The sequence below is a fragment of the Melanotaenia boesemani genome, chromosome 3, assembly GCF_017639745.1.
Source record: "Melanotaenia boesemani isolate fMelBoe1 chromosome 3, fMelBoe1.pri, whole genome shotgun sequence".
Lineage (NCBI taxonomy): Eukaryota > Metazoa > Chordata > Actinopteri > Atheriniformes > Melanotaeniidae > Melanotaenia > Melanotaenia boesemani.
In genome coordinates, this window is record NC_055684.1 from 23,127,696 (window position 1) to 23,151,462 (window position 23,767).

Sequence of the window (23,767 nt, forward strand, 5' to 3'; positions counted from 1 at the left end):
GCCCTGTGATGGACTGGTAACCTGACCAGGGTACACCCTGCCTCTCATCTGTTAAAATGCTGGGTGGGGCTCCAGCTTCACTATGACCCTTCATTGGATGAAGTGGTATAGATGATGGATAGATGGAAATAACATTATGAAAAATGTGACATGCATGGGCCCCTTGCATCAGGACCCGCTACATCTTTGCATACTTACAGCCCTATAGTAATGACATAATGATGAAGATCACAACCTGGTTGAATTTTACTGCATCAATTGTAATTTCTTAGTTGTCTTTTACAACAATGGCTTATTAGCAAGGTGTAGTCTATCTTTTAAAAAATCTTCAGTATAATCTGAACCGTTAAACTCTTATTTTATGGTCATGTATATTCATGCATCTCAGACATTATTGAAATAACATATATAAAACTCAGAATGTTCTGTATGTGCTTAGGATGTGAAAACATAATAATAATTGTGCAGTCTCCTGTAACATAATGCATGAGTTATGCACTAATTTCCCTTCAGGTGTGACATGCCAACACCTTCACCAGTGACATACAACAAAGGCTGACAATAACTGCACAGTGACTGTTGTGAGGCTCAGTAATGAAACTGAAGCAGACATTGCTTTGCAAAAGTCTTTATGGTTCAGCCAAGTAATGAAATGACAAGAAGTCATTTCATTTTATTCAAAGAGGCTGTCTTATTAATTTTCAGCACAAAATTGGATTGAGCTCTTTCAATGCAAAGGCCTTTGAGAGATAATCTTATTGCTCTATTCTAAAAGTGGTGTAAAAAGTTGCTACAGATTGAAAGGAAGCTTGAAACGGCCGCACAGTGCTGGACCCTCCATTTCACATCGGGGCCTCGCACAAATCCTGTAATAGATTTTCCCATTTTTTACTGTAATTATTAGTAAAATTGTCTCCCTCGCTTGAAAGTCCTGAAACCAAGTCTATTCATTGATTAAATAGTAAAGTGGGGCCTCTGCAGAAAGTGAAAAGCTTGTCTCTTTGCAGTGAGTGACGGTGTACGTCAATTATGCGACAGTTGTAACTCCTTGTGTCTTGAATGTTTTTTGTGGGCTTTTTAATCAGCTTGGCCTGCCTGTGGTATTAGCAGGTGATTAAATGAATTAGTGGAACCTGGAGACATTAGTGCTTACCTGGAATGGGGGGGGGGATCTCAGGGATTCAGGGGGCCACTGGGGTGATGCAAAGAGGCCAGAGTGGAGGACCACAACTCTCTGTCCTTTTGCTGAGACGGCTGTTTCACAAGCATGCAAACACAGTGTACACACACATTGTAACGACATAGACGGATTTGTACAACTTTCATTAATACGCACACATGAAGATGAAAGGCAGACAGACGCATGCTCTGTCAGACACACTGGGCCATTGTGTACGACACTGGGGGCTTCTGTTTCTCTATGTGGAGCGTCCTGACACAGCACACGCCTCCTCACAGCTAAATGTCATGCGATGTTACTGACATAGTCAATGATGTAGAATGCAGCTGGTGTATGCAAAGTGTGTGCAAGTACTTTCACAACTGATTAGGTGATCTGCAAAACACCAGTTAACTCATTGGCCATTTGACTTATTAAACCTTTTTAAAAAATTTTTGTAAAAGTAATTGATATAAAATTAGTAAAAATGGTGAAAAACAAAGAATGATTGCAGCAGTTGGCAGTATGATGGCCGAGAGCCATTTCACCATATTTGGTTTTAAACTCCAAGCACTACTTTCTGACTAGTCCCTGCAGACCTAAAAGCACTACCAGGCACCAGAACATGAGAAACTGGAGAAATACCAAGGCCTGAAAGAAGAACTTGAGAAGGCCTGGAAAGAGTGGCTACAGCAGATCCCAGGACAAACCTCAGACATCTCGGAAGAGTGCAGTCCTAGGAACAGCCAAGATACTGTCAGAACCCTCAAGCTCCCAGGCCTCTGGTAGAGGACCCGAGCTTCGATGCATGAGAGACCGCCCACGGAGGGCGAGGGGGCAAATTTATATATATATATATATATATATATATATATAACTTTACTAGCTCTTTACTGGATTACTTCTAAACATGGGAGTTTCATACTTTTGCATACTTTTGCATTTAAAATTTATGTACTTATTGTATCTGCAGCCAGTAACCCTTTCTACATTAATTCTCAAGCGTACCAGCTCACCTGTTCTCTGATCATCCTATTCAGCTGACACGTTTTAAATGCAGCCATCATTACTTCTGCTCAAATAAAACCCAAACTGTCTTTTATAACCAGCCCACAGTCAGCCAGATGCACATCACCTGGAAAGGTTTCTGTAGAAGTCCACTGTTCTCTGGGATGTGTTTATCCAATGCACTGTATTTGTACCAGGACGAAAATTCACTGATCATGAAGCTGCTGCCGCCACCGAGTACGCAACTTGGTATAAAATGATGCGATAAAATACTCTTCAGAAATTCTGAATAAGACGTTGATTAAAAAGATGAGAGCCACCGGTAAACCGATGTTAACAGATCGGTATGCATTCGCTATAGAAGCATCTAAAAACTGTCAGCGACACATTTAACAATTCAGTATATTTTCTAGAAAAGATGGAATAAAAATCTGAAGGGGAAGCAGCTGTTGAAGAACACGAGGTCAGTGTTCTTTTCATCTCCTTGCTGTTTATTTCATTCATACTGCAAGCAGGCGTTTGTGAACGCTACCCAAAATGCTGCAAAGAGCATCATTTTGTTTTTAGAACTTGTTGGATGTTTTAAGCGTTCACACTCTTTTACATAGAAGAAAAGAAAAAAAAGAAATTTGAAAACATCAAAAGTTTCTTGAGAAAACTTTGAAAACTTGCAATAGAATTTATTAGCTTCATTTTGTCCTCTTTATGTTATGTTTTCCTCTTTTGTCCTTTCTTTAGTTTGTCTTGGGCAGACTACAAATGGCATAAGCTGGTCACAAGAACAGAAGCTGTACAGGACGACATACTCAAACATAACAGACATATGCACCCTTTTGTGCTCAGTCTCGTACATGGCGAGCTGCTGATTGACGGGGTCATGGCCGCAGTGGGTGGACTCCTCTTATTATGGCAGCAGCGTGGTTCTGCTGTTCATAAAGGCCGAGAGAGCAGCTGTTCAACTTTTTTCCCCTCTGTACTGCAAACAAGGATTGAAAGGAATCTCCTGAAAAGTTACTCTGTAACACAATAACGGGGTATTTATAATGAAATCAGACATTCATAATGGGAAGGGAGTTACTGAATGGGAACTCTTTAAAAAGATATGGTTTTCATTTGAGGGGTCTGAAAGTCTTGAGCAGAGAGACGTGCATGCTTTGTGGATTGTCAGTTGATGCAGTTTGCAGTTAAAACTTGACCTCTACTTTGTAGTAGTCTATCTAAAAGGTTTGCTTGGGCAGCCAGGATCATTTTTATCATTTTCTCTTTACTTATAAAAATGGATAAAGTGAAAGATGGTAATTGATACATAAGGTGATGGTTAGGTGATAAGAGAGACTGTTTGACCACTACCCGTATTGTAGTTATGTACTCACTGACTTCTCCTTCAGCTTTTAAAAAGACTTAAATGGAGTTTTAAAGAAACGAACAGATAAGATGCTTACAGTTACAATTAGAGGAAGCACAACTTTTTGTCTGTCGAGTGGAAGTTTATGCGTTCATAGCTACTATTTTCTTAGGATTGCTGAAGTACCAGTGTAGTTACTTTGTGTTCTCGCATTTTAAATGTGAAATAGATACATTTTTTTGAAGTTGCAATCTTAAAAACGTCAGTCTTTGTTGTGGTTTTTGGTGGAAACATCAAGTACTGTTTAATACTGCAACAAACTCTCTGCACAGACTTGTTTCAAAAAAGAAGACAAGAAATTTTGTTGGCTATCTTGCAGCATAGTTAGAGGTGTGTGCAACAGATAATTACAGCTTTGTTGTTTTGTAAACATATTTTATATGAGTGGTTTGAAATAAATGCTTTGCGTTCTTGGTTTACAATAAAGCCTGTGTTTAACCAGATGAGGACATTTATATTGCACCAACAGCATCAGGAAACACTGTATGCTTCACTGAATACAGCCATAGAGGGTTAATAGAAATGCAATCAGAGAGATTAATTTAAGCTGGATTTTGTGCTTTCATTGTTTCCTAAGTCCTAAGGTCAGAGGTTAAAGTTTTAATCCCAAATCAAGATGGTGGTTTCTGTCACTACCAATAATCAAAACATCCTTCCATAAAAGTCTTTATGATATTCTGAATATTTATATTTTCTTTGTAAAAGCAGAAGCTGGAAATATACCTCCACCTACCAGAAAGATATAGTCTCCTCTTATGGGTCAGCTCTACTGACCTGAACAGTCTCCACCCATTGTTCTGCATGGCACTGCTGATATTTGAATTTCCAGACAGAATTTCATTAGATTCAGAACTGGTACAAGACGAGTCACCAAACAGTCTTTAATTGTTTAATAAATAGACTCCAAAAGACACCATAACTATACATACAAAATAGTCTGAATATTGATGGAGGGAACATACTGACATATACATGATAAGCCATAAATAAAAGCACAAAAATATTGAATTTGAAACTGTTAAAGGTCAAGTTCATTTGCTTTTAAGTTTGCTTTCACACTGCACTTAGAAATGAACTGAACCTTTAGGATATATTTTCCCCTCCTTACCTGAGGTGGCACTGCATCAAGATTTACACAAGAAGAGGACGACATAAACAACAAACAACATGCTCATGTGTTGATAAATGAAGGGCAACTTCTATTTCCGCCATGTATTCCTGCGTTTGGTTTGCTTGAAGTGAACAAAGACTTTCGATTTTAGGTGAATTAGATTTCGTTTCTTTGATGTGCATCAGTTTGGTTGGGTATACACACCTCCCCAAATAAACCAGAATTTCTAAGCAATGAATTTAGTTCAGAAGGGCTGGTTGAAATTTAACATGAAATTTATGCTGCACAGTGAAGAAGAGAAAAAGAAATCTGTTTTATCTCATGGTCTCAGAGTCAAAAACAGAGCAAACACAGCTGAATGGAAGAAATGTAAGAGAAGAGATCATCTCTGTAAGTTCAGAGATAAAAGACCTCATAGAGACAAGAAAAAAACTAACCAGCCCTTGGAAGCCTGTAGCAGTGCTTGATCCAATTATCATTTTACACCAGTAAAGAAAAATAAGCTTGAAATACTTGCTTATAAGCTTGGTTTTCCAACAAGGCCAGAGCTGCATCCCTTTTTGCTCTACAGTTACACCACAGCTGCAGTCATTTATACCACCCACAATTACATTACAAGAACTAACAACAGAAAAAAGGAAAAATATGAAAACAAACCATTATCATAGTGAGGAGCAATCTCTGTTAAGCCGGTTTGTTTTAACTTAATTCTTTTTAATGTTTTTTTTTTTCTTTTCATACTGGACTTTAACTGCTCTGAGTGCTTGACCTTAAGCTTAATATTAGAAATAAACACACATTCTTCTTTAATCAATACCAGTTTGCATGCAGGTAACTCTTGCAAGGTATAACTCTTATGTTTAAGCATAATTTTAGCATAATTTATTTATTTATTTTCAAATTAATTGAAACAAACTCTTTGCTGTTGGTTGACCTGTACTGCTTTTTGTCTGCCAATAAATCTATAAAACATCAGTATTGGCTGATTGTGTCATTCAACCTACATATTGGTTTGGCTTTACCATTGACTCTCTTTAGCTCTTTTGTTGCTGGCAGGCACATCTAAAATTGGAAAAGTCTATTCAATGAAACTGAATGACAAAATGAGTATTTTTCTTTGCAGCAGACGAGCATATTTGGAAGATAATGCAGTAATGCTGATATAAAATGCTGCAAAAGTCCAGCAGGACAGTTATAACTGAAAATAAGTTTGGATGTGTCGTATTGACGGCTGTGTATTGCTTTTGTGCACTGCCAGTTATCTATATGTCCCTAATATATGTCCCTCTCTGTCAAATCACCTTTATGATGATAATGTAAAGCCCTGAATGACCTCAATCCAGCTGCTTTGGGATGATATTAATGATTAAAAGCTGATGTCAGCAATGCTTCATACACACACATGGACACACACTTGTTTGTTCTAAGCATTCATTTCCAGTTTAAATATTTTAACCATCGATTTTGCCAAACTTAAACATATTTTCAAGTGTAGGTAAGCGTACTAACTTAAAAACAGATGTTATAATTACCAGTCAGATCAAAATGGATCACAATGATGCAAATGTTCAGTGCTACTGCCTCTAATCTGCCCTATTTTCTCCACTTTAGTCTTAAAATCAGCCCAATGAGCTACAGTAAATGGCTCCTAGCATGCAAGATAACTTTTTTTTTGGGAAAATGTGGCCTGTTTTGTGGCATATTATGTTAGAGGTCCTGTCTCTGCCTCTTCTAAATGTTTTGATCATTTAGCTGTCAGACTTCAAAGCAGGTTAATTATAGGTTGAGGTAAAGGAGACAGCTTGGAAAAGATGTTGTGTCTGTCGTCTCTTTTTCAGCATAGATCGCTGTTCTAAAGTCCAGATCACATATATATTATTCAGAGGTGTTTGTCTGTGTTTGCTTTCTGGTGACCTAGTCACAGCCAAAGCAGAGTTTTGCGTAGGACGCCACCAGTTTCTGAACGCATGAATAAAAATCCCTAGTATCTGATTTTCTGTTTTTGAATATGTATTTGGACATAAATAGTTTTCTGATAGTAGCAGCTTGACCTGGTTTATCAGATAATCAGCACAAAATTTAGGTTTTGTGTTTTATGTAAGAATGTAAAACACATAGTGTGAGCACAGTCCAACCATTCATATCTGTAGCCAGGGAGCTGATTGAGGTCAATCTGTGATTTGCTGCCTTGGCTCTGGGTACTGGCTGTGATATCACTGCAGGGCTTACAGTAACCTACAGCTCCCCGTGTTTTACATAATATCAGAAATGTTGGCTTTGCCTCCTGCCAGGACATCAGATCAAGTACAAGTCTTTGCATTATCTGCTGTTTCAGCGCTGCTTAAGAGCTAACGGGTGAGACAACCTCACCTCGAGGCTACAAATGATTTATTCTCTATCATCTTTAACAAATACAAAGGCTGTGCTGATGTAATTTTACTCTTCAATCGCAAAGCATCAAGGCTGTATCAGCAAGTGAATTAAGCAAAAGTTTTTATTTATTTATTTATTTTTTACTTATTAATGCCTACATATGCGGTCAGTAATCTGCAAGGAAAACAAAGTGGAGGAGCAAATATTATTTAATATATTGATGTATATAACTTTTTTCCTAGTTTGTTCTCAGAAGTTTCACATCAAATCTGTTTCCCATGATAAAAATTCTGTTCATTTTTGGTTTTTGAATATCGACTTTTTGCAAGTTTAATACAGGAGTCCTATAAAAAAATAGAATTTTACAATTTGATCTAGCACAAGCAGAAACAATGTGTAGTTTTTTCTAACCTTCAACCTAAAATTACAAAGTAAGAGATTTATTTCATTATAAGATAAAGCTAGCTACAAATTTTCAAATTTTGTAGCCTTTAAATGGCAAGTATGTCTTGTTTTTAATTAAACTAATAATAAATTAGCAAACACATCACTGAAAACATTAAAAGAACTTTAACCTTCATTAGCTAACACCCTTAAAGGCAACTATCAACCAGAAAAACACGCAGAGGAGCTGCTAAATGTTTCTCATTCTCATGTTGTTGAGCCGTCCTGCAGCATATAAAATAAATCCTTTTTCTACTTACTTTGAAATTCTCTGTACAGTTACAGAAAGTCAGTGGGTCTTTCAGGGATTTGACGGCTGGAAAGTCAGACTTTAAGTAACTTTTATTTGTTGTTAAATTTCTGTGCAACATTTCTTATTAATTCATTATTTTGACTTCATTGAAAGTTATATTCAAACATCATTCTTAGCAGAAATGTCTCCTCATTTGTTCTATTAATTCTGTGTCAGTCTTTATGGGAGTCTAGTCTTTATGCATCATGTTTTCGAAGTTGGCTGGCAAATTATTTTTTAATTTCAGTCTCTGATTAATGAAGTTGTTTAATGAAGAGCTGATTAATGAAGACGTTGTTTGTGTGGGTCTTTGTGTCATTTGTTGCTTTTCTGTCTCTTGCTTTACTTGTGTGTATATGTGTGTGTGTTTGTGATTTGTGTGCCTGTGAGTAATATCATTACCTCTGCTCTGATTCCTCTGATTTGATCAGCGATAGCTCCTGGGTTTCATATTCCCAGCACTAATGCCATTGACCATCAAAGGCAGCTAAAGAAAACACTGGATGTTCCTTGTTTGTCACATATCCTGTCTGAAGTTAATTCACTTTGGCTGCTACACTCAAATCTCACAGAGGAGGTGTATGCAGTGTCTGTATTTGCACTTTCATGGTGCACCAGAGAAAACTTTGACCTTATAAAAATAAAAAGTATAAAACATGGCTTATGTAAAGTGTTTTATAGATGTCAGCAGTCTAGGATCATACTTGATTTATTAGTCTGCATTTTCATGGATTTGTTTTGCTGTGAAGCTCCTAGTAATTTCTCTGATACCTATTCCTCACTGTGTTTAGAAATTTGTATTCATAAAGGTGAAGATTGATTCAAATGCATGCTTATTTAATGTACAGTACATAGAGAAAACCCCACAGTCTAAGCCCCTTTTATAAATGGAGACCATTGTTGAGCATCCCTTTCCTTAACATATCCAATTTTATTTAACACATTTCAGAGGATCCCAAACTTCTTTTCAATTTAATCAAATTGTACTTTTTTAACGTGCAAGTTTGTTTCTGAGGAACATTTAATATCTCATCAGTTCTGCCTCTAAAGTCCTTTAAACTAGAGAAGGTTGGCTGACTTTTTGGCTGCAGTTCAGCTGGAGCCACGCTTAATTTCACTGATAAAATGAGCAGTTAAAACTTTATTGCTATGCAAATGTTACTCATAACCAACTGCAATGCAAAATATGAGCAAAACAATTAAGTCTGCAGATTGTGTGATTTTTTTAAGATTGATAATAAGATCCCAAAGGTAAATCTCGGCAAAGGCGCTACGTGTTTTTCGAACCGTCTGTGCACATTCTCCAAGTAGCCTTTTTTCCCAGCACTTAGTCTGTTTTAGCCTTGTTTTAGAGCATTAAGATGAGCTCTGGGTTGTGTTTCATGTTATTGAATGGGTGTGTTTTTTGTCAGAAGGAGCAGTGTGTCAGCAACACATGAAATGAAATGAAATGAAATGTATTTATGAGTGTTGTTGCGATCTTAGCATTCTGGGGATAGTGAGCACTGCATTGTAATATTATTACAAATACTGTTTCCAGAAAATCTGAGCATATTTATAATATGCACTTAAAACTTATATGTTTGATTTATTAATTAATTTGAATCTTTATTTAACAGACCCAAGAACAAAGATTTTTCATTGCCTGACTTCACTGTGATTAGAAACACTAACAAATCTAGAATCAAATGCCAGAAAAGCACATAGTAAGGTTTTTGGAAGAAAACCACTAAAGACAAAAAGTTTATAGATTATATTATAAGTGAGATTCTGCTATCAACAGATTAATTGATGACAGGTTAGGGTGTCAGAATTGGGTATATCATTGGCATCTAACATGATATTGGAAATACCTTTGAAGACCAGTTTTTTTATTTACATGCTCCGCTGCCGCTTTCAGAAATATAACCTTAATCTTTGTAACACAAGAAGAAAGCCACATGAAAACACTGCGCAAAAAAAGACAAAGGACATGTTTTCCCAATTTTTATTATTTAAAATGTTTCATGATTCCCCTACAGGAAAAAATATTTTCTCAATTTTATGGACAGATGGGTCCACTTTTAACTGCTTTTGAAAAATAAACCGAATAAACAAACATCTACTTCTATGTGCCAGAGACACGAAGATGGAAAACGGGATGCATTTCAGAGCATAGCATGAATGAGTTGCATATGTTTGAGGGCCCCATGCAGAGACACATTAGAGTTTCAGATAGACATATCCTTCCATCAAGATAATATTTACTCGCAGAAAGTCTGTGGTTATTCCAGAAGGGCAGTGTTATACCTCATTTTGTATAACTCACAACAGTGTGGCGTGATACACACAGAGTGTGTGTGACTGACTGGCAAGCCTGCAGTCCAGATCTGTCTCTTATTGAAAATGCATGGTGCTTCATAAAGAGAAGGACCAGATAATGACGACCACAGTCTGCTGAGCAACTGAACTCTTGGATTCAGCAAGAATGAACACAGGTTCTCTTGCAAAACTGCAACAATTAATTCCCAAAATATGAAAAACTGTTAAAAATGAAAAGGAAAGGTGATGTAACATGTTAATGGTGGCTCTATCATAACATTTTTTGTAGGGTACTGTTGGCTGGATTTTATTATGTTGCTAATTGGCCAACATCACTGTATCCTTTCAGTGCAACCCATCTTTCTCTTTGCGAAGTGTTTTCAGGTGGATACTTTATTTGATTTTCTAGTCAGAGTAAAGTCACGGCAATAGAAAATATTCTGTTTAAACTTGATTGATTGATTTTGCTTCAGTCTGCAAGTCATAAAACATTTCCTGTAAAGTTTCTGATTGCCATTTGGAAAACACATAAAGCTGAAGAAGAGCAATCAGCAGACAAACTGGGGTTATTTGCTGATTGCATTTTGTGTACAGTTTTTACCTTTCCTGTCACTACTTCCTTTTTTAGTTGCAAGTGGAAAATAATTTCCTATCACGGAAAAAAAAAACAGTCCCACAAACCAACAAATAAAACCAAGACAAATGTCAGTACATCTGCATCTGTTGTCTGTTTACCATGAAATAAAAAAATAAAAATAAAAAAAGAAGCTGATGGTTTAAGTTTAAAATTCCAGCAAAATAGTTTAATCTGCTAATCCTCTTGTGATTGACCTTTGGCTCGTGACCCAGACTTTACAAACTGTTGCATTTAAAGGCATCAACAGCATGTTTTTCATTTATGACTCGCAATGTCTCAACCAAATTAAGTTTTCTTTTACTTTTACTTTATGCATCTGCACACTTAAGAGTCTTGTGCTTGGGAACACCTTTTGTTTAGCTTTTTCTGGCTTCAAGTTGAAAACAAAACGGACAATTTGCACACAATGACACACGTGCTGCACTGCTAAACTGACTGAAAGTGGCGCAGTAGGAAGTGATTATATGGCTTGTTTCCTGTCCATGATTTTAGAAGTTGGGTACAAGTTGCAACGGAAATGTAGCGTGAGACTGATGGCAGACTGGAGGAGACATCACTTCTTTGTAGAATATTTCATCAGATGATGCTGCAGGGCAGCACAGGCTCATTAGTGTAAGGTGCAAACGTGAGGAAATTATTACTAGTTTTTGTGCAATAGTGAGAACATTTTTTATACATAACAAAGAATGCTAATTTCAAATAAATTTGTTTAATATTTGTGTATGTGTTTGTGTGATTGATTAATTTAAAATTTTTAAAACATGCTCAAAGGAAGTGGTTATGACTAAGTATTTACCTTATTACTTTGTTTGTATTGTGTTAACTTGGTTTCAGATGTTTATGGTCCTGCACATACAGGAGTCACCTTTTCCCGAAATGTTAGCAACAGAATTTGGCTCGGGGTGATGTTTTCATTTGTCAAAGAGCGGGAAAAAACCCTCCAACTTTTGTTCATGTTGACAGAGAGAGAAAATGCACCGCTGACATAAAAATGCTGACACCTTCGACTCACTGGCTTAGCTCTGTTTTTCCCCTTTGTCAGTTTCTCATACATGCAGCATTTAGGAAGTGGTTAACCTTGAAGGAGGATGGAAGGTAGAGATCTGTACCAGTGTACAAAGCAAGCAGAAAATTGAGACAAAACCTGTGCTCAATCATTTAAAGATTTAACTTCATGCTTGTGGAAAATGTTTGTCCTCAGTCTTTAAACCTAGAATTATTTATGTTTTGACAGTGACAATCATGATGGAAGAAAACTGAACAGTTCTGAGAATGAGAAGTTTCTTTGGTTTTTGTTTCGGCCTGATGTTGTTCTTTATTACAACAGACTTAAGAAAAGAGTCAGACAGCTGCAAAAGGAATTGTCCAGCTCTTGAATCTGGCTCTAAATGGAGCACTAAAAAACAACCCTGCACTTTCCTGTGTTGCTTCAGACCAGTATTCAGTTTAAAATGTTAGCGGTTGAAAGGAGACTTGGTTTCACAGTTTTAATAAAAAAAAGTATTACTTCCAACTTTTATATTTTATTTACTGACATACACTACCGTTCAAAAGTTTGGGGTCACTTCCCTATTGAATCCCATGGCAAAGTGACCCCAAACTTTTGAACGGTAGCGTATTTACCATATTTTATCATCAAAGTTTGTGGCTTAGCTTCTTTCTCCGTCTGCTCTCTCAGGCTGATCACTGCTGCTGAAAGGATGATGATGAGGATAGTGGGAGGAGGCCACAGCCGTAGGTGCATCCCTCGCTAGAACTGTCCACCGTCTCACCCCTCCTCCATCACCCACAACTGCTGTCCATCCCTCTTGCCACCATGGCCAACCACCTGGAGCTAATCCAAGAGCTGCAGCAGCTGGACAAGGTGCCCAGTCTGGAGAGGCTGCGGGCGGCGCAGAAGCGCCGTACCCAGCAGCTGAAGAGATGGGCTGTATATGAGAAGGAGATGCAGAACAAGAAACGAAAGGCTGACAAGAAGGGACGCAATGCCAACAATTTCCAGCAGTCAGAGTCCAAGAGGCATGTGTCATTTGCTGCCAGTGTGGCTCTTCTAGAGGCATCAGCCAGGAATGATCCTGATGAAGGTAAGGGATTTTATGTTACAACATATACATAAATGAACACAAATGCACACACCATTTTAGACAAAGAAGAAAAGGAAACAAAAGGGATTTGTTCTTAGAGCTGGACATTATAAATGTGTTCTTGTGATATGTTCTTAAGGCCAAAGCCAAAACGAAAGCTGTGATGCCACATATGAATAATTACACCAAATTTAACCTCACCTCACTTCTACTGCCAGATATCAAAATGCTAAGGTCAGATAAATGATTAGCTTAGCCTGCCCACTTGAACAGCTCGTAGAAGTCACTCCTTGCTAACTGAATTTGTTCTGCTACTAGACCGTTGTATCATTGGGAAATAATGAAGCTGTCACAGTGAGATGAAACTCTGCCAGTCTTTTAATTAAAAATTTCTATGGCCGATGGCCCCCCTCCCTGTTTTGAGATAATTGTTTTCCTGAAATACAGGCAGCCGCATGAGGCTGTGGCAGTGTCTGTGATGCTAGAATGTTAACACACTACTATCTTATAGATGTAGCATCTGATTATTTAACATGAAGTTGTAGTGAACTTTATTATCACAGCAAAAAAACTAATTTACTTTCATTCTGAAAGCTGTACGCACAGAAAGGAAAACCACAATAGTTTCACAGGATTATTGCAGGACAGAGGAGACTGATGTTTAAACACATGCGCTAATATGTGGACATGGTCTATGAGCTGGTGTGTGCAGCATAACCTTTGACATTGCTGTTGCTGACTCTGGTTGTGTAATAAATTGTTTAAAGGTTATTGTTGTACGTTGCTGTGCTGGATGTAATTTACATGAAGTCATTTGGGCTTAGAGAGACAGTTGTGTGTGATCATGTAGGTCTTTTGTTTGTTCTAAAGAACCACAAGGCATCCAGGAAGAAACACCTATTCATTTTCCAAGAATTAGTATCAACACAAATATACAAGGTCAATTAACTACTTAAGACTAATCGTCGGTTCTCTATATTGTGTCTATTCTGTGGAGGTCACATACCTTTGTGGAGAGCAGAAGCTTGTCTGTCCAGGCTGGTAAAAAGGCATCAAAATCTGCAGTACCCATTTTGTGTCTCAAAATTTAACACTCCTGTCGTGTGTCCTCAGACTTAATCTACACAAAAACATAATATTGTACATGTAAGGGCTCTAATACACGAAAATGATATCAAGAGTCCCCCTGCCAGATCTACTGGTGTTGCCAGTTCTCTATAAAATAAAGAGCATGCAAACGCACTGCAAATATCATCTAGGCCTGCAGAAAAAAACAACTCTTCATTTTCTTTAGAAAGTGTGAGAGCATCTTGTCTATTCAACAAGGGAAACCTAATGATCGCATAGAAAAAAAATGTAAGCAAAGCAGCGGTTACGTATCATTGCAGAACCGTTGTTCACCCACTATAGAAGCTTGTGTTTAGTTGAAGGATAAGCTAAGTGAGAACTTGGTTTGAAGAGTCAGAGACAAACTCAAGCAGAAACTGTTCTTAACTGTGAATTCTCCAGTTACAGCTGAAAGACTGAAAGACCAGATCTTAATTCAGCTTTTTAGCTGGCTCAAAAAAACAAAAAACAAAACAACAAAAACAAACAAAAAACAACAACAACAAAAAAAACCACAGAATGAAACATCAGAGGAGACAGACATTCACAGCATTCCAGACATTTCCAATCAGCTGATTGTCAGCTTGGTGTACAACAGCATTAAGGATTCAAATAAGTACAGATTTGCCTTCATATAATCCCTGTACTTCCCAATGACATGCAAATCAGGCCATGAAATTACTCACTTGGAAAAGTTTAAGAATTCATTATCAAAAATTGTCAGGATCTGGTCATTTTTCAGCATAATTGATATTGAATTTATTGACTTAATCGGTGCGTCCCAGCTAGCAATTTAATTAAAACCAACCTCTTTCCTGGATTGAGCTCGCTGTCACTCATGTCTAACCGTATGTTTACATTATTTGTAAGTTCTACAACATTTTTACTTAGAAAACCCAGTGATACTAACATTAGGGTGAGAAATGAAAAGATTTTATTGATATCTACATTAAAGATGGTATGGTCATCAGTTCTTTGTCAATTCTTGAACTCAGGTTTAGTCTCTGTCATAGGGCATCTTTTGCATTCTGTTACCCAGTTTTTAAAAGACAGACATCTTTTGATGTGTTCAGACAGATTCCCATGAATACTTATACAGACATAAAGGTGCTCTGAGAATACATTTAGATAAATTTAGCAATGTTCATGAGCTACACGAGGTTTCATGTAACTCATCCACAAGGTTGGTATTTGCTTTTGTCTTAACTGTCTGAACAACAGTTAAAATACAATCTTTATAGCTACTCTTTCCCTAAATTGTATAACAATTCAAATTAAAAATAGCGATGCAGACCATAGTTTCAGTTACCTACGGGGGAAAAAAGAGTTGATCTGTAACTGGTAGATTTAACCCTCGTTTGTGAAGACCAGTCATGTAAATAATAAAGCATGATCAAGTGCTTTGTTACTATGAGTGTGTTCACACTTTGTCATTTTCATACTAAATGTACAGCCCAGACTATCAATTCACAACACTGGGCACATTAAGAGCAGATTTCTTTGCTTTGTGTGAAGCATGTCTGATGTGCAGAAGCTTTGTCAGTGCTCCTTACTGCTGGCAGTGTCTGCGCGAAGAAACGTCTGCTATCACTGCTGTTTAATGAGGGTAACCATGAAAGAGGCAGAGAGATAAAAAGAAAAGGGAGACAGGATGTAGTGTTGCCCACACAGCTCCAGTGGCAGCTGGCTGGCTCAGAAGCCTGATAATCTTCTCTCTCATTCCCCCAGGTCCCTAAATGCTCAGTCAGGCATCATGGCTCCACACGCTATGCTGCTTCGTCACATTGCACAGGAGGTTTTGTCTTCGTTTGCAGAAATGTTTACATGATAGTATTGTGGAGTCTCTTGTTCAGTCTTTTTAAGTAGGCTAAAAAACAGACAAAAAAAGAAAAAAGAAAAGAGAAAGTGAAATTAGTGGATGTGGCTCATGATAGAAAAGTTTTTTCTTTTTTTTCCCTCTTTTCAAGTAGGGTAGGGAAGGTAGGCAGAAGTAAAAACAAAAACAGAAGCTGAGGTGGACTTTGACCTGAGTCTCAATGTACTGGGGCTGTAATAAGATGAAAAGCTGGATTGGCTCCCATGTAATCCCTGATTTCTTAGAGTACACACACATTGCTTCCTGTGATTATTTACCTGCTCTGTTTTCTCTCTGTTTGTGTACAAGAACATGACATGCTGTCAGATATGACTGATAATTGCCGTGAATGCTTTATAAATGGAGGGACTTGCTGTTTTCTGTCTAGTTTATGTTTAAAATACAAGAGTTGTATTGAGAGTGAGATCTGCGCAGACGTAATACTTAAGCGTGCATCTTCATTCTTTTCTTAACTTCAGTGTTTCTGTCATAATAACTTTCTTTCTGGAAGCGATGAAAATTCACATGTAGTGAAATTGCAGTAATAAATTGTGTACTTGAGTGGAGGTTTATGACTATGATATCTTTGCAAGTTTGTAACAGCAAGAGAAGGAAATCATGTCTATATTTTCTTTTACATGCTCATAAACCTTTTTTAGTTTGACTTGGCTCGGTGCTTTTAGGGTAGCTAGAAAAACACAAAAGGTTTAGATTTAGGAGAATGAAAGAAAGGAATAGTACAAAGAAGAAGATGATGGGACAGGAAGGGATTCATTCAAAGGTTGAGGACATTTCTTTGCCCTCCGGGTGCCACCATACTGAACCCTCTGCCCCCTTAAAGTGGTGAGGGTTGATGGCTGTGAAATTACTGTGAAGGCCCATGCTGTCTCTTTGACCATCGCTTCTGAAGCGATTTCTCTGCGCAGAGCCGCTGTCCTGCAGAGGAGCAGCCAGAGGGGTCAGAAAGGACAATAAACATACAACACACTCAGAGACTGAGCTGACATTTCCTCTAGAAACAAGCACACTGCATTTCTTTTTAAAATTGGCACACTTTCCAGTGAGGTCAAAGCTTAAGTCTACAGATTACAGATTTCAGAAAGAAAACAAGGCAAATTGTGGTGCATGATTAACACAACTTCATGGGGTAAAGTGGAAGCAATTCACTCCTTGAGGTGATTATTTGAATTTTAGCATGGAGGAAAAGTAGCATTGATGAACACAATTTTTAGTTATAGCTGACCCGAGTGTCCAACGGAAGATTAGTGTCTTAAAATGCTACTGCTCTGTAATTTCTTTGGGAATCACTAGGTCTGATTTATCTTGGAAAAGAAATTTCCACGATATTTAATTTATTTGACGCTGTCTTGTTGTCTAATATTGTCTAAAGGAAAGGTGTTGGAAAATTAGCACCACCTATAAAGATGCTCATAATTATTCTTTGGTGAAATTGTAAAAAGCTCATAACTACTGTACTGAAACTGAAATGGGAATAAAGTCCTTTTTATTCATTTATTTCAGATTTTTCTTATTAATAGTAAAAACTGAACATTTCAACCACAAAGATGTCATAAAATCAGCAGCTTCTAAAATGTGATTATTTGAATACTTGAAGTTTCCTTACAGTCATGTGGTCAGTTTTATTAGACTTATGGTTTTATGAATGGGGGCAGTGACCCCCGTTGAACCCAGTCTTTGTTTCCAGCCCTGTCTGCTTCCCACCCTTGAACTCTATTTATTCACCCACTCACATGGCAACACCCAGCGCACTAATTACCACTTATATCTCTGCTGAAAATCATAACTTGTAGCTTGCAGTTTGAGAAGCCGCCCTTAAAGTTCCATTTTTAGACGCGGTTTTTCCTTTTGGTTGACCATCTTTATTTTTCTGCCATATCATCGCCATAAAAACACAGAAAGGCAGTAAGTCTAAATTTCAGGTTAGAAATGAACCCCCTGTGTGTAACACCTTCTTGTGAAAGAATTCATATGTGGTTTTGTCTAATTTTTTTCCTTTGTAGTTGTTTGTGTGCACATTAGGTCCCAGTGGAGCTTTTGTCTTCTTCTGCTGTCTTATTAGTAGTGGTACGCCTCCCTCCTCAGAGGCCTGAGATAAGCTTAGCTGCTCCCAGGCATATGGCAGCAACAGAGTAGCATTTAAAAGATACTTCCATGAGTGAAAAGATACAGACGACAAAAAAAAATACAGAAAAAATATTAACCTTGCACTGATGTCTGCCCTGTCTCTTTCTTTGACATTCCAGTAGTCACTCAGATTGCAGCTTTCAGATTCAAACAGAAAAAAATGTTCCTTTAGTCTTAATTGGAAATACCAGTGAAAAGATATCGTGAATTTATCTAACTGCGTAATTAAAAATTTGAATGGAACAGCTAAGGCCTTTGTGGTGTATCTTTACAGTCAGTGACCTTTTCTCGTGGTGAGAAAAGTCTTTTCTTAGAATCAGCATAACTTTATTGTCCCTGAAGGGAAATTTGTCATGGACATCACTGTAGCTGTGTTTCAATCATAATACAACAAATATCAACCACACAAAAGAGACAAGTGTCAACAGTAAACCCATGGATGCCTGCATGTCAATAATCAGAATATATATATATATATGTATATATATATATATATATATATATATATATATATATATATATATATATATATATATATATATATATATATATATATATATATATGTATGTATAAGAGGTAGGACAATAGGGCAATAGGAGTCAACCACTAAATGCAGTTGAATAAACTATTCCACAAGAATAAAACTATTAAAATCAACATAAACCACATAATATTTAAACAATACACTTAACTCCTTAAATCTAATCCTAAATTTTGGTAAAGGTGCCATAACACTACACTGATCAATAAAAGCTTAAATTTCATCCTAGGTGTCTAAAAATGTCAGGTAGTTTAAGAAGGGTTACAGATGTGGGGAGGATTTCCAGCCATTTCTCTTATATCTACAAGCTTTGAACCACCTCCCTGAAGACATCCTTCAGAATTCTTTGAGTCAGGTTGACTGTGATATTATCAGCTAGTATTTTTTTGTTATCAATCACCTTCATGGCAGATTTAACCATTTTTTCCTAATGTTGATTTGTACTGAACAGTCAGAAAACCAAACCAGGCTGACTTTTCTGAGGGATTCAGTAGGCATGTTTATATTAGAGCCATCACTGAGACCAGTGCATGCTTGTAGCCTGGTGCTTGAAGCCCTGAGCCAAAAAAACCTCTTTGTATGTAAATTGTATGGCCACTAGTTCTGTTGTATTACAATATCCTTTATTGTGGTTTACCCAGCCCGATGTTCAAAAGACTAAGAGAACAGGATTGTGTACAAATCAGCTGCAAATAAGTGCATCGGTAGCAGGATTGCTCATACAAAACCAATTGGTGCAGAAGAAAGTATTCAATCAAACATATATATTTAATTGCTCATTACATAAAGTACCAAATGCAGAAAGCAAACAGAAAAAGTATTTAGTTAAAATTAAACATCAATTCGCCTATCATCATGAACAAAAAAGTGGACTTAATTGTGTGTGTAAATGGCATTGGCAAGTTCAGTTGTTAAGTATGGCAAATGGAGGATAGAGCTGTTTAAATGCAAATGTTTCTAGATAGATGATTTCAACATGAGCAATACTAGAACTACCATGTCATCAAAATAAAGTTGGACTGCTCAGTAAAATACAGCACAAAGAAAAACAGCCTTACACAAAGATGTACAGTTAATTCACAGATATTTGTGAAGGATATCCTTATCATGGTTAAAATAAAGTAGTTGCAGCACATTATAGCTTCTATTGCTGCTTAAAACTCAGACACAGCTGGGTGTACAGCACTGGAAACAAAATAATCTTTGGTTTAATTTGGAATTTTTATGAACATACAGTATTCCTGTGGTATGAAGTACTGTTTTTGTGATTTTCCTGAGTCTCTCATTCCCAAGCTGTATTTAGCACACAGTGAGAACTTAATTGATATCAGTTTAATGTAAACATCACAAGTAGGTGTGTGTAAAGGAACTCCTTTTTGTTTTCTTCTTCGATTGATCGATCCCAAAGATGTTTTTTTTTTTTTAACTTACATTTATCCCCCAATGGATGCACTCTTAGATTTAGTTAATTTCCAATTCACGTTTCAATGGTGATGTAAAGCACCCTCATAGCTTCCATGTTCCTTGTTGGCTTTAGAAATCATCAAGTGCAACATAGAAAGGTCTCCAAGCTAGATACTTCTTTAACTATAATGGAGATCATCATTTAGTATCATTATTAGCATGCTTTTTTCTCCTTTTTTAACATGATGAAAGAGTAATTAGTTGTGCACATGAAACAGAGCCACTCACAGGTCATGCAAAGAAAAATAAACAGTGCTGTGCAGAGATGATGAAGTTCCCTCGGTAACATCATCGTCACCGCATTGTGTTAGATGGGAGGGCCAGTGTTGGATTGAGACAAGACAGTTTGCACTCACAGACATAAAAGGATGGACTTTTGAACCAGTTTTATCATCAGCCTGCAAGAGCTGTCTGAAGCTTGTTATCAAACTCCTCAGACTTTTTGGCACTGTAAATTCTGGGTGGGATTGAAAGGCCAGTGACTTAACAAATGATCCAAAGGCTCATTTCAGTCACAGAATTCAATTTATCCCCCTTTTTTCTTGCCATTTCTATTTCTTTTTCTTTTCTAAGACCTTTTGATTTTACATAAATCTTTACATAAACAACTTTTATTATACAAAAATTCTTTAATAAATAACACTGTTCCCAAAAGCTTACAATCTTTTACTCTGCTCAAATGTAACTACGCAGTATGAGGTTGTTTACTGACATGTCCAGCTAAGCTGGTGTGACCTCTGACAGCTGTAGTGTAAGCTGGCAAGTGTCTGTTGTGCCTCATGTGTTACAACACAGATGACTAAGAGGGTGAGCAGTAAGGTGTGTAATTCTGTCACACATGAAAAGTTTCTATCTTGATTATTCTTTGGATGCAGAAAGCAGTGATAATTATATGTGTATGTAATTATATGTATTTCATAAAATAAAGAAAAGTAATTGGTTTCATAGAAAATGGAGCCAATAAAAAATATTGTAAATAGGGCTGCAGCTATTGATTATTTTAATAACTAATCTGCCACTGTAATGGCTCGATTAATCGATTAATCAAATAAACTTTTTCCCTGTTCTTTGACGATCTTAAAATACTTAAAATAACTTAAAGTAGCCATGTTCCAAAAATATCTGAATTCAGCTTTTGGCTGAAACTTTTATCGTGATTCTGCTGTCCTTTATGCAACACAACTTATCTATGTTTTATCCATTTTATACTGCTCTCTTGCATTTTTGTTAATTTTGTATACACACACATATAAATATATTGGGGCTGTCAAAAGTAATGCGTTAATGGCGTTAAATAATTTATGTAATTAATTGCCTTAAAATTTTTACCGCAATTAGTGCATACGCGGCACGACAAACCCCATTCATCTGTCATTTCTCTGTTATGATGGCGGGATGTGTAGATGCACGATGGAACAGGTCGGCTGGGTGGTTCTATGAATGGACTTGAGAATAAACACAGCATTAATGGAGCAACCCATGGACGTCGCCTCCGTGGAGAATGGGGGTGTTTTAACATACACACTTTTCCTGGTGCGAGGGTTCTACACACCACACTTTTCCCGCATTCTTTTTTTAAACTTGCCACAGCCCTGCTGCGTTTTGCACCAACATTTCTGCTGTAGTGGATCTTTGGTCTTCTCTGTTTGAGCAGCACGGCTGGTGATCAGTTGATCAGTTTAACTCTGGCTGAGAAGGAGGAAACTAGCGGTTAGTGGTTCACAATGTCACATATTTACCCCAAAGTAATGCTTTTGGCAGTACCTTCTCTAACGCAGTAGCTGATGAAAGGATGTAGCTGACGACAGGAAGTAGTTGTAAAAAGGATTTATACTTCAGCTATGCAGGGGCGGGCCTAGAAAAGTTTTGATGGGGGGCCAGGCAGGAGCACCGACCAGGAAAAGGAGGGCACAAATTAGACTTTTTTTAGGTCTAGATTTTATGAAATATTGAACTGATTATTACAACTAAATCGATCATCTAATGTAAAAAAAAAGTGAAGAAAAACGTGTAAAACAAACAGCCAATGATCTATTGTTGTTGTTTACTTTGGGTGATGCAGCTGTAGGACTTTTATCACTGCTGCACAAACACACTTCAATGATAAAAGAAAAAACACATTTTTATTCAGATCATCAGTTTTATCAGAGTTTCTTCATCAGTGTTGGCTATTCAACGTCAGTCGTCATATCTGGTGGTTTTAGGACAGATATTATCACCATGGAGACGGTTGGTGAGATGATGATATATGAACGCTGAATTATGATCTAGAACAACATGCTGCATTTACTGACCGTTGGACATCTGACGTATACCCAAGGGAAGGTCAGTTAACAGTAAATATTTGTAAGCATTGGCTCGTTGTGTTGAAACAATGCAGTAAAAACAGGCAAATTCCAGGCATATAAAAACTTGTGAGAGCTGCATAGGTTTGAATTTCTTATTTATGTATTTATTTGATAACTTTGCTGTTTATTTTGGCCACTTAGCCACTGCTGAACTTCCGAGTTTAGCCCTGTCACTTCAGCTAACGCCACAAAGACATGACGCTGCAGAATTGAAATACTCAACACTCAACATATTTTCTTATTCATTTTGCTCAAGCACTGTGAAACACTCAGTAGGGATAACTGATAACACCCACATGGAATCAAATTCCACAATATTTCCTGTTTTTCAGTTGATTCCACTTTCTTCTCTTTATTTCCCGACTCATGTGACTGAAAATTAAAGCCACTGACCAGACAGAGGAGTTCTTGCTTTATGCAGTAATTCATGTGGATGAGTGCTGTCCTGTTCACTAATTTATGCCACTTCACTTAAAGCCAAATCAAAACTACTTCACTCTTTGCATTTGTTCCCTTTTGTCCTCATCATCAGTGTCATTGAGTTTTGCAACAATTCTAAAGGCTTGATTACTCAAGTGGGAATTTGCATTTAATCCTTTAGCATAGCTGCATCAATAACACACAACCATTTGCGAACGTCATGCACTCTGTGATTAGGGCTAATCTTACTCTCCTCACATAAGTGGAGTTGAGAATCTGTTCTTTCATCTTCTTTTCTCAACTGCAAGGTTTTCTGCCATTTTTTATCTGCCTTTTCTTTCCTGTCAGTCTTGTGTGATTAGGGCAGTTTTCTCAGAGTCTCACACAGCTTTGAGGTCAGCAAAACTCTCTCATTACAATCCTGATCTTTACTACTTTGTTGAAAGTACGATTCGTCTTTAAGCTCATCAGACTTGGCTTCTCCAGGCATTGCTGCTCTGGCTGGTACTTACTGGCTCTGCCATCTCCTCCCTGCATGCACAATCATGGGGGGGAATGAGTCATCCTGCTCACATGACTTAATTTAGACTTAAGAATGCAGATGGAAGTAAAGATATAAAAGTGACAGCAACATGATTGATCAAACTAATATGGACAATGTTGCGTGGAGAGTTAATATTTAGAGAGGTTGATGCAATCAATTAGAAAAGAGGGATTCACTGGAGCGAAGAATTATCAGAATGTTGGCTTGTTTAGTCTCATATGTGAACTCGTGTCCTCACTGTTTGACTGTCTCAAAGCAACAAAGACTCATTTGTTTATAACTTGAGCAGATCACTCACTATTTTTCCTTCATTTTAACCTTTACATTCACTCAAGCCCATCCATGTGCCTGTTTTCAAACTCCCAAACCAGTCATTTTATTGTAAATATTGATGTCTACTGTTAAGGTGCTTTTTCAGTGAATCATTCTGTCTTAAAGTGGTAGCTATAATCTTACTGGTTCACTGAGATCTCCTTCTCCTCCTTTCTCTCACATCAGTTATAACTCCTGGGTGAGCCCTGGCTCTCA

General features: G+C 37.3%; 1 protein-coding gene across 2 annotated transcripts in view; it reads left to right on the forward strand.

The window, feature by feature from the left end:
- Positions 1–23,767, forward strand: part of ppp1r16b (protein phosphatase 1, regulatory subunit 16B) — a 93,108-nt gene that overhangs the window by 22,388 nt on the left and 46,953 nt on the right. For both annotated transcript variants that reach the window (XM_041981181.1, XM_041981182.1), the window contains exon 2: positions 12,409–12,814. In XM_041981181.1, the coding sequence (XP_041837115.1) occupies positions 12,547–12,814 (268 nt within the window). In that variant the 5' untranslated portion in view covers positions 12,409–12,546. The remainder of the gene's footprint in view (positions 1–12,408; positions 12,815–23,767) is intronic.